The sequence below is a fragment of the Tupaia chinensis genome, unplaced genomic scaffold (assembly GCF_000334495.1).
Source record: "Tupaia chinensis unplaced genomic scaffold, TupChi_1.0 Scaffold147038_1, whole genome shotgun sequence".
In the NCBI taxonomy this organism is placed as follows: Eukaryota; Metazoa; Chordata; class Mammalia; order Scandentia; family Tupaiidae; genus Tupaia; species Tupaia belangeri.
Window position 1 is genome coordinate 2,184,834 of NW_006206889.1, and position 11,019 is coordinate 2,195,852.

At 54.2% G+C, this 11,019-nt stretch overlaps 2 protein-coding genes across 2 annotated transcripts in view; both read left to right on the forward strand.

Moving 5' to 3' along the window:
• PWP2 (PWP2 small subunit processome component) overlaps nucleotides 1-8,941 on the forward strand; it is a 17,963-nt gene extending 9,022 nt beyond the window's left edge. The window contains exons 10-21 of the mRNA XM_006169450.2: nucleotides 332-468; nucleotides 878-1,026; nucleotides 1,148-1,295; nucleotides 1,663-1,813; nucleotides 2,905-3,085; nucleotides 3,290-3,437; nucleotides 4,097-4,205; nucleotides 4,956-5,021; nucleotides 5,736-5,954; nucleotides 6,087-6,237; nucleotides 6,334-6,408; nucleotides 8,392-8,941. Coding sequence (XP_006169512.1) covers nucleotides 332-468; nucleotides 878-1,026; nucleotides 1,148-1,295; nucleotides 1,663-1,813; nucleotides 2,905-3,085; nucleotides 3,290-3,437; nucleotides 4,097-4,205; nucleotides 4,956-5,021; nucleotides 5,736-5,954; nucleotides 6,087-6,237; nucleotides 6,334-6,408; nucleotides 8,392-8,566 — 1,709 coding nt within the window. The 3' untranslated portion in view covers nucleotides 8,567-8,941. The remainder of the gene's footprint in view (nucleotides 1-331; nucleotides 469-877; nucleotides 1,027-1,147; nucleotides 1,296-1,662; nucleotides 1,814-2,904; nucleotides 3,086-3,289; nucleotides 3,438-4,096; nucleotides 4,206-4,955; nucleotides 5,022-5,735; nucleotides 5,955-6,086; nucleotides 6,238-6,333; nucleotides 6,409-8,391) is intronic.
• Nucleotides 8,942-10,856: 1,915 nt separating this feature from the next.
• Nucleotides 10,857-11,019, forward strand: part of GATD3 (glutamine amidotransferase class 1 domain containing 3) — a gene marked incomplete in the record, with an annotated part of 13,535 nt that continues 13,372 nt past the window's right edge. Inside the window, 1 exon segment of the mRNA XM_027768660.1 lies at nucleotides 10,857-11,001. Coding sequence (XP_027624461.1) covers nucleotides 10,925-11,001 — 77 coding nt within the window.

Here is an 11,019-nt window from a genome sequence, read left to right on the forward strand (position 1 = left end):
AGCAGAGGGGCTAGGCCTCCAAAGGCCTGTTCTGAGCAGGCTCTGAGCAGATCCCTTAAGTGGCCTATGTGTGGGAAGTCAGAGAAGCATCCCTGGTAATTGTTTTGAGCTGGAAACCCTGTTGTCATTTCTTGCTTGAGGCACTGTCTTGCCCAGTTTCTTGAAGGAGCACTTGACCTGGTCCTGGCAGGCTCCTCAGGCAGCCAGGCCTCTGTGCCCTGGGGTCTGCTGAGCCTGTCCCTCTCCTGGCCTGGTTGGGTAGGGAGGTGGGGCCTGGGCTGGACTGAGCCGGAGTGTTGTGAGCAGGTATGCAGCCGCTTTCTGCCTGCAGGCCTGGGCCAGCTGCTGGTGTGGGAGTGGCAGAGCGAGTCGTATGTGCTCAAGCAGCAGGGTCACTTCAACAGCATGGTGACGCTGGCCTACTCTCCTGATGGGCAGTATATCGCCACCGGTGGGGACGACGGCAAGGTACGGCTCGGGAGCACAGTGGTAGTAGCTGGGCTCTTGGGGGAGGGGGACTCAGCCGAGGTTTCCTGGCTCCCTGGACTTGTCTGGGCTCCTGGAATGATGCATTTAATTTTGCTGGGATCTGACTGGAGATGGCTTAGCTGTGTGCAGGTGCCTGTCATCTTCTGTCTACTTCATGGTGACTGCCAGCAGCTGGTGCCTGCTGTGTGCCTGAGATAGACACCTGCCTATTGTCTGCCCTTGCCTGCCTTGGCCCTACTTCTCAAGGTGGCAGGTGGAGCAAGGGGTAGATGGCCTGGGGAGGCATCTGCACCTGCTCAGAGTGGCTTATGTGTCAGACCCAGGCAGCCAGGACGGCTATGGCCGTGGGAAAGGGTTTGTACCCTCCTCTCTTGCACTTTTGCCACAGGTCAAGGTGTGGAACACCCTGAGTGGCTTCTGCTTTGTCACTTTCACGGAGCACTCAAGTGGGGTGACTGGTGTGACCTTTACTGCTACTGGGTACGTCATCGTGACCTCGTCCATGGATGGGACCGTGCGGGCCTTTGATCTTCATAGGTGAGGGCTCTCTCCTGCAGTCCAGGGCTCTAGCTCATGCAGGAGACACATGGCAGAAGGGTGGTGTAGGCAGAGGGTGAGGCTGTGGGGTGGTGCTGACCTCAGTCTTTACCTCCGCCAGGTACCGAAACTTCCGCACCTTCACGTCCCCACGCCCCACCCAGTTCTCCTGCGTGGCTGTGGACACAAGCGGGGAGGTCGTTGCTGCTGGGGCTCAGGACTCCTTTGAGATCTTCGTGTGGTCCATGCAGACAGGCAGGCTCTTGGATGTAAGCGTGGCATGTCCAGTGCAGCTGTGCTTTCAGGCCGGGCTATGGGCCTTGTGGGGAGGGCAGAGGGGGCGTAATGTCATCCTAGTATCATCTGTGTATGAGGCCAGGTGCATTGGCCCTGGTTGAGAAAAGGGGGAGCCAGGATTACACCTGGAAATAAGCAGTGCCATTTACAGCAGCTTCTGGCCTGGTGCCCTTGTTCTCCTCAGCAATGTAGAGAGACAGAGCTTGGTCCCAAGCCTGGATGCTCAGGAGGCAGGTGTCAAAGGCCACATCCTCTGTACATGTGTGTCTAGCATGGAGCTTCAAGAACCAGGGGTGATTTTCTGTCTTGTTTCACCTCCTTTCCTCTTCCCTGTTGCAGGTTATATCTGGCCACGAGGGGCCCATCAGTGGCCTGTGCTTCAGCCCAATGAAGTCCATCCTGGCTAGTGCATCCTGGGACAGGACAGTGCGCCTGTGGGACATGTTTGACAGCTGGAGGACCAAAGAGACTCTGGCCCTGACCTCTGACGGTGAGCCCAGCAGTGTGGCTGAGGCAGGCACAGCCTGCAACCAGTCCTGCTGTCTTGCCATTGTTCAGCTCCAGTCTTTCCTGCATCCCTCCATCCTGTTCTTAGTTGGGTATTAGATGCAAACCTGGTGGATGGGGAAAAGGGTACTAATCCAGTCTTGCCAGCATGTTACCACCTGAGATTGGGTGCCTAGGGGCCCAAGCAGGTTGGCATTCAGCCCAGTGCTGCACAGCACCTGACTGGAGCCCTAGAGTTGTCTGTCAGAAAACAAGGCATAGGGAAGGATGGCCCTGGTGAGGATGCAGGACTCTTGCTGGTTTCTGGGGTTGTCCATGAGTGTAACTGTTATTCCTGATAAGTGGCCAGTGTTCAGCTGGTGTTATGGCACCAGGAGGACACGCTAGCTATCAGTGGCCTGGAGACTGGAAATCTACCTGCCCTGTGGCCTCTCCCGTGATTGGACTATAGGTTCTCCCTAAGGTTGGTCCAGGGTTTGCGAACCATGGCCCCCAGGCCAGATGGGCCCCTGTCCCCCATCCCCCATCTTTGTAATGGAGTTTCCTAGGATGCAGCCTGGGCTCGTGTGCTGTCTTGTGACTATTGTCACGTTACAGCACATACATGTAGGACCACGCAGCCTGTGAAGACAAGCTGTCCACCATCTAGCCCCATATAGAAAGTTTGCCAACCCAGGGCTGGTGGTTCTCTGCAGCATCCCCTCATAGCTTTGGTCTAGGCTTGGCGCTTGTGTCCTGTGTCTCTGCAAGGGCTCTGTGTTCCTGGTTGTCTTGCACTTCCCCTTAGGATGTTTGTCTTGTGTGCGGCTCACCTCTTCAGCCTCACCTACCCCTCAACTGAGCGTTTGTGGGTGCTGGGCCCCTCCTGGACCCCGCCATGCTCTACATCTGCCGAGGCTGGTATTGAATTGCTCTTGGCTGTAGAATGCATGGCTTTCCTCACACACAGGGGCTGGAGCTTCTCCTGGGAGGAGTTTCCTCATATCTGCTGGATGTGGCCTGGTTCACTGCAGTGGGTGGCCTGTCCACCGGGGCCTGGGGTCCTTCCAGACCTGAATTGCCATTTCTGCTTAGCTCTGGCTGTGACTTACCGTCCTGATGGCGCCGAGCTGGCTGTGGCCACACTGAACTCACAGATCACCTTCTGGGACCCTGAGAATGCCGTGCAGACGGGCTCCATTGAGGGCAGGCACGACCTCAAGACGGGCAGGAAAGAGCTGGACAAGATTACAGCCAAACACTCAGCGAAGGGGAAGTGCGTGTCGGCTTTGGGTAGGGAAGTGGGGTGGGGCTTGTACCATGGGAGGTCATGGGCTTTAAATGTCTTGTTTAGGTTTGGACAGTGAACCTTACAGAGTGCTGGTGTGGGATCTTTACATCCTGACACTGGTTTTGGAAGAGCCCATATGCTGCAGGTCCTTGGTGGCCGTGCCCAGTCCACCTATCCCCTCTTCCTCAGGGCCTTTACCACCCTGTGCTACTCTGCTGATGGCCAGAGCATCCTGGCAGGAGGCATGTCCAAGTTTGTGTGCATTTACCACGTCCGGGAGCAGATCCTCATGAAGAAGTTTGAGATCTCTTGCAACCTTTCTCTGGATGCCATGGAGGTGAGCAAGGCTGCTGGGCAAGGTGCTGCTTCAAATACAAGTTCAGCCTACCAGGCTCCAGAATTGGGCCCTCACTTCCCAGGCCCCAGTCTCTGTTGTCCTTGATCTATAAATGCAGGAAGTGGGGATTATGGGTGGGCATGGGCATCTCTGCATGCCCAGGCTTGGGGTTGATGTTTGAGGCCTATAAAGGACAGTTCTGCTTGTACCCAGGCTGCTCTCTTGGCCTGAGCATGGGTGGGCCCTGCCACTCCCTATAAAGGTCAGAACCCACAGTCCTCCAAAGTTTCCCTGGAGGAGAGCCCTTGGCATTTTCTGGATGGGTCATCACCCCATTGTGAGTGACAGTCCTAATCCCGTGGTGGTGGTGCACATCAGCACTGAGTGGCATTTGCAGGGCTTCGGGCCTCTGCTCTGGCTGGCGGCTGCACCGTGCCATCTGCAGCAGGCTCTACAGAAAGGTTCATAGATGGCCTGAGCACCCCTTACGCACTACCGGACCCTGTCCCTTTGTTCTCAGGATCTGTGGGTCCTGTCCTCATTCCAAATAGGAGTGGGAGCCTGTTCAGTGTTGGTGGCATGTGAGCGAGGAAGGGAGATGAGGGTAAGAGGGGAGGCCATCCTCAAAGTTGTGGTATCCATGGCTTTTGATATTCTAGGAGTTTTTAAACAGAAGAAAAATGACAGAGTTTGGCAACCTGGCCTTGATTGATCAAGATGCGGGGGAGGAGGATGGAGTTGCGATACCATTGCCAGGAGTGAGGAAAGGTGAGCAGAGGTGCCTTCCGGGGCCCCCACACACAGGTATAATGGACACCCTGGCTCCTTTTGGGTGACAGCTCCTTTGCCCCTTGATAGGGCTACAATGTATGAAGTCAGTGCTACTGCACTACGCCACTTGGCTTGACCCCAGGGTGTCCTTCAGGCAGGAGACATTGGCTGTTGCTTGTGACCTCCCTGTCCTGCTGGGCCCTGTCTGTGTGCTCCCAGGGGCCAGGTGTCCACTTTTAGCCATCCCATGCACAAGGAGGATTGTCGCTGATGTGGGTGGTGCTTACGGCCCATAGGCACGAGGAGTGCATGTACCTCACAGAGACAGGGTGGAAAGACAGGCATTCTGGAAACTTGGGACCGCTTGGATCCTGGGTTGATAGTCCACCAGCTGGAAAACCTGAGTACCCCTCTGTGCAGCCACCTGGATGGGAGGCCTTCCTGGAGCAGCCACCTGCTTTGTGACCGGTACTGATGCCCTGGGTAGTGTCTGCCTCAAGGACTGGTCTACTGCGCAGCACCCGTGAAACAGCCTCTACAGCCCCTGTGTGGGGTTTACCTGTCACATAGGCAGGCAGAGTGGGAGGGTAGCTTCTTGCCTCATCCTTGTGCAGGGCCCAGGAGCAGAGGTGCTGCCCGTCAAGGGCTCCTGCCAGGGGAGGATCTGCACGGTGGTTTTCTGTCATCAGGTGAACAGCCTGGGTGTGCTGCCTAGTAATTAATTGTCATTGTTTCTTTTTTCCTCAGGCGACATGAGTTCTCGGCACTTCAAACCTGAAATCAGGGTGACCTCACTTCGCTTCTCTCCCACTGGTGAGCCCAAGCAGTAGTTGGTCCTGATGGGCATTGAGGCCTCTGCTCTGAGGTCACAGAGCTGCCAATGAACTCTGGGCCATGCTCTATCCCCTGGGGTTAAGAGTGCGACACTGTGAACCTTGCTGGCACGGGGTCACTCTGGTCCTAGAGAACAGATGGCTATGAAATCGCCCAACTTCAGACACACCGAGTTTGGAAATGGGCTTGGAAACGGCCAGTTGGCACTTGCCCTGCATATGGCTCCCAGAGCACCCTTCATATGTGTCAGAGGGGATGTCCTGGAGGCCACTGCTGGAGTCCAGACTCTGCCCCAACCCCTGTCCACAGCGAGGAGGGTGTGCCAGGGCTTGCGTAGCCTGTTGGGTTCATACATTGTGTTGTCAGCAGCAGTCTCCAGCAGGGACTAAGTCAAAAAGTAGGACTAGTGCTGACCTGCAGCAGAGATGTTATGGCCTGCAGAGCCAGAGCTGCACGCTGGCTCCGGGGGCGAGAAGAGGGGAAAAGCAAACACATACACCAACTACCTTATTTACGTAGAACAGCTCTTGGAGAGTGTCCATGAGGAAGGTCCAGAGACAGGTGGGGTAAAGGGAAGATGTCCCAGGTCATACTTTCCTCTTATGGACCATGGGAACGTATGTAAGACCTTTCCTGTCTTAAGAAAAAATGAGCTTCAGCGTTAGGAGATGGCTTTTCTGCTTCCTCCCCCAGGGCGCTGCTGGGCTGCTACCACTACGGAGGGGCTCCTAATCTACTCCCTGGATGCCCAGATGCTGTTTGACCCTTTTGAACTGGACACCAGTATCACCCCTGGGCAGATCCGTGAGGCACTGCGCCAGCAGGCATTCACCAGAGCCATCCTTATGGCTTTGAGGCTCAACGAGAAGAAGCTGGTGCAGGAGGTCCTAGAGTCGGTACCCAAGGATGAGAGTGAGTGTTGTGGTGGAGACACCGCCTCTAACCTGCTTGCTGGTTGGGCAGATGCAGGAGGGTACCAGGTGGCACTGTACTTCCTCCTAAGCTGATTCTCTATGAAGTAAGCACATTTTTCTTCTTTTGCAGTTGAAGTCGTCAGCTCCTCCCTCCCTGAGTTGTATGTAGAGAAAGTGCTCGAGTTTTTAGCTTCCTCCTTTGAGGTGTCTCGCCACCTGGAATTCTACCTAATGTGGACTCAGAAGCTGCTCCTGTTGCATGGCCAGAAGCTGAAGGCCAGGTACAAGGTCCACCCACGGTTCCTCATGCAAACACAGGATGGGCTGTGGCTGTGGGTAGTGTTTTAAGGACTGCCAGTCACTGAAGTCTCTTGCAGAGCAGGGAAGCTGCTGCCAGTGGTCCAGTTCCTTCAGAAGAGCATCCAGCGGCACTTGGATGACATTTCTAAACTGTATGTGTGGCTGTGGGGTGCTGGGTGGGCTAGGGTGCTGGTAGGGAGGGTTAGTTTATGCTGATGTCCCATGGGACTTGCTCCCCATGTCATCCGATGTGGGGACAGAAGGTTCTGGTGTTGGAGTGCCTGCTCTCTCACCTGCTGGGGAGTTAGATCCGCCTGGCCACCCTCAGGTGGTACTTGGTTGCCCAGCATCGTACATGGCTTTGTGCTAAAAGGAAGGAAATGCTGCTTACTTGCAGTAGCCAGACAGCAAGGGGTGGTCTGTGCCAAGGTGCTTTTAGAATCTTTTACCCTCAGGGCTGGCAGGTGGTTATGGCGCTGGACTCATGGTCAATTACGGTTTGAGTCCCAGACCTGGCAGCTTATTTTCTTTCTCTGTCTCTCTCTGGACAGATTTATAAAATAATAATAAATTAATTCTTTTTTTAAAAAAAGCATCTTTCAACCTCACGGCAGGTTCTTAGGTCCAGGCAAGTCTTTCCCAGATTTGCATATTGCTTGCATACACAGTGGAGTCATCACAGGACCTTGGGCCCAGGCAATCTGGATTCCCTGGGGTGTAACAGCTCTGAGCTTGTTTCCTTGGCAGGAAAATGGGGATCATAATGATAGCATTAGACAGTTTAGGCACCTGTGCAGTCCTGCTGGTGTGGGAGTGATTTATGGTTCTTGGACTTTCCATCCCCAGCAGTGTCCACACCATAAAGACCTCATAGTGTGGCCTCTTGAAGGCCTACTTCCCTCTTGTCAAAGATCAGTTACCAGCTGTGCCAGCTTCGCTCCTGAGAGGTCTCTTCTCAGTCCTGTCCCCTGTTCTGTCCAGAGTCCACAGGCTAAGGCCTGAATCTGGACATGGAGCAACCCCATGCTCCCCTCATCTGTCCTTGTGCTGGTCCCTGGTTAGACTAGAGAAAGCCTTTCCTGTGCTTCCCTGAGCGTCCTGGCTGCCCTGTGGGAAAGCGGGCTGGTGGGAGCACTGCCATCTGCCCTGGGAGAGCGAGCTCTCAATGCTTAACTGAGAAAGGCTGCCGTCTTCTGTTAGCTATACTCTGTGTTGCTTGAGGTTTGGGGAGTTGGCATGAGGTGTCACACATCAGACTTCCTTTTCTAGTGGGCTCTTGCCTTGTCTGGGTGTGGCTGGCCTCCATGTCCCTCATCGGTGGATCCTGTGCAGTCACACCACCAGCTGCAGACACACTGGCTTGCTGTTCCTGTTTCTTTCTAATCCTTTGCCCTTTGTGCCACCGTACTACATTGCTTCCTGTGCAAAACCATGGTGTGCTTTCTCTCTTGTTTGGTAACATGGGAAACTTCACTGGGTCACAGAGCCTCTTCTGCTCTGAAACATCCCTGCAGCTCTGCAGCAGTCCTTTCCTCAGCTGTTTGGTGGAAGTTCCAGTTGCAGGCATCTGGGGAGGATGTACCAGAAGTTGGGTTTAGCAATTGGGTTCTGGTTGTTGCTCTAGGCGAGCTCAGGTAGGCATCGGATTGCTGAGAGGGAAAAGACAAGGAAACAAATTAGTAGTGAAGTGGGGGCTGGGCCAAACCATGGGCCATCCATGCTGGTTTTTCTTTTTATTTTTTGGAGAGGTTTGTTGTTGTTTTGTTTTTTTCTTTTTCTTTTCTTTTTTTTTTTTTTTTTTGCTATAGGGCGTGTGCGCACGCCAGAAAGAGAGATAGAAAACGAGAAATCACCTCCCAGGGGGGATAGCTATGTTGCTACCACTCCTCCTCCATTCATCTTGGGATCTCACACGCCCCCTTGTGAGTTTAAGCCACCGGGTCCGGGACTCAAACCATAGTCGACTACATTTACATTGGAGTTCAGCGGTAGAGCCATTACACTAACTGCTGGTCTCCATGCTGACTTTTCTCAGGGTTATGGAGAAAGTGGCTGGATGCATGGTGGGTTGGGGTGCTGATATGACATTGAAGCAGTTGCTCTTGCACTGACCTGATCCTTTGTGTTGTTAACAGCTGTGATTGGAACCGCTACAACATTCAGTATGCCTTGGCACTTTCCAAGCAACGGGGCATGAAACGCCCCTCAGAAGGGCTGGACAGTGAAGAGGAAACAGAGACTTCTGATGATGACAGTCTACATCTGCTCAGGGGAGGCACAGATGGAGAGGAAGAAGAGTTGCTGGCCTAGAGTGCCAAGGGGACAGGACCCTCACACCACCAGGGCCCAGGAAATAGGAGGGGCCCGGGAGGTGACTTCTCCTTTAAGACCCAGCACGCAACCTGCCAGGACTGATGTCATCAGTGCCTGGGGCTGGCAGGTGCTTCGCACTAGGCCCAGGAGACAGACAGTATGGGTTCTTGCTCCCTGACAGATGGGGAGGTGTCTGCTGTTGGACACATTGTTGAGAGAGGTGAACAGGTCCATGTTGTGGGCTCATGAACTTTCTCTGAGAGTATTTATATTTTTTAAAGTTCATATGATGAATTTAGTTATAAAAAATGGGATTTCCTAAAATGTGAGGATTAAGTCTACAATGGATTAAAAACATTTGTATATACCACAGGATTGGGAAGCTCAGTGTCATTCAGGGGTTGGGATGCCTGCCTGCCCACCTGCTCCTCTGACCTAGTGGAACAGGCCAGGAGGGCAGGGTGTCCTGTGGTCCAGCAGGCCCTTGCCCTGTAATCGGTGCCTTCACAGAGTAAGGGGGTGGTACTGATGCTCTGGAGCCTGGGAGCCAGGGCTGGCCTGTCCTAGTGAGCTCATGCAGACCTGCTGCACCTGCTCTTGATGGGAAGAACTCCTGCTCGTGGTGCCCTCAGGAAGGGGCATCGTGAGAGTGCCGAGGCCTGCTTCTCCATTGCAGCCAGGGTGCCTGGTCTTCCTGGTAACATGGCCTCCCAGGGGGGAGGGGGGGACACAGCACAGTGCTTCAGTGCTGTGCAAATGTTGCGCATGACAGTGGATAGCAGTGATCCCTGTGCACTGCCGGCACCACCACCATCAGACAGGCAGGTACCCTGTGACCTGGGAGTGCTCAATCTCCACGCCTGGCTGAGCTCAGATCTACAAAGAGCTTGGGCCCCCGACAGCACCTGTTTTGTTCCAAAACAATGCTTCTATGTGTGACTTAGATTGGAAAATAGAATCATTAGCTCTTCCTATCCTAAATAGGATTTTCTATGTTCTCCTATCCTTACCCCCACCCACGTGGTGCCATGTGTGCACAGCTGAGCAGACGCCCTGGGGTGAGGATGGCTGGGGGTACCAGCCTCCTGTGCAGGCTGGCTGCAACAGCCCCTGGACACTCAATAGAGGCAGGACCCTGACCCCCAGACCTACTAGATCAGAACCTTCATTTTAGCATTTCCTTCCTCAGAGAGTGGAGTTTAGTGTCATCACTCTATAACAGCTGGTATTTTGGATAAAAGGGAAGGGAGGGAGCTAACCCATCCCTACTGGGAGCTTGGCAGTGGGAAAACCTTTAGAACAGCTCCTTTGAGCCCATCTGTGGAAGTGGGAAAGTAAGGGGTGGGGGTCCAGGAATTAGCACAGTGAAACCTTCCAAACTCAAAAGTTACAAGTATCCCAAGTTTGTTATTCTAATTCCTGTTACCTCCCAGAAATGAACAGAAGTCTTAATAATGAACAGTTTGGCTATCAGTGAGGACAATAGTAGCCTGGGGCTGAAATATAACAGCCCTGGGCTCAGACTTCAATTGCAGAGGCCCAGCATCCTCCGGCAGTGGCATTCAACTTATTCCAAAAATCTGGGTATGATAGTTTGGGAACTGGTAGATCAAGGGAAAAAAGAGCCATTCCTCTCGACCTTCCCAAACGGGCCTTTTTTCTTAATGGAAGAGTTCCAGCTGGCATCTGAAAGATTCTCGCAGTATCCCCATTTTGCAGTGCCTTGACAGTTCTACATATAGGATCTGTAACAGCCGTACACAGAACAACAACTAGAAATCTGTGGCTGTTCTTGGCCCAAAACTAACCGGATTTGAGCCTCTAGGGGAACAGCAATTACATCGCAGTGCAATCAGCAAAATCCAGAAGGGAAGGGACCTAATCCAGGAAGTTAAAACTGCCTAGCGTCGAGGTCACTAGAGCAGTGGTCCTGCTCAGGCCACTGTGGGTCACTTGGAGCCATTCCCAAAGAACAGGAGGCCGGCCCCAAGGCACTGATTGAGGTGCCCACCGCCAACGAGCAGGCTCTGAAGATCACCGGGATCCCAGGCAGGGGTGTCGGGAAGCCCTATTGCTAGAAAGGAGGAGTCAGTGCCGGGATCTACACTTGACCGTGCGCAGGTCGGCTAGCTCCTGGGATAGCGCCCTGCAGTGCAGGGAGGTTCAGAGGGCTCTGCGCAGGCGCGGCCCTGCCCACCGGCGCCCTTGTGGAATAGGACCATGCCCGGGGCGGATCGCGGGGCTTTTCGACCCAGCGTCTCTGCGCAGGCGCGGCCCTGCCCACGGGCGTGGTCAGTGGGCAGCTACTGCGCAGGTTTCTGCGTGACCCTGCGATCTTGCTGTGCGCGCGCTGCCATGGCTGCGGTCAGGGCTTTGGTGGTGTCAAGGCTGACGGCAACCTCCACTTTCGGTTCGCTCCCCAGCCGCCTGCGGTCGCCGCCCCACAAAAA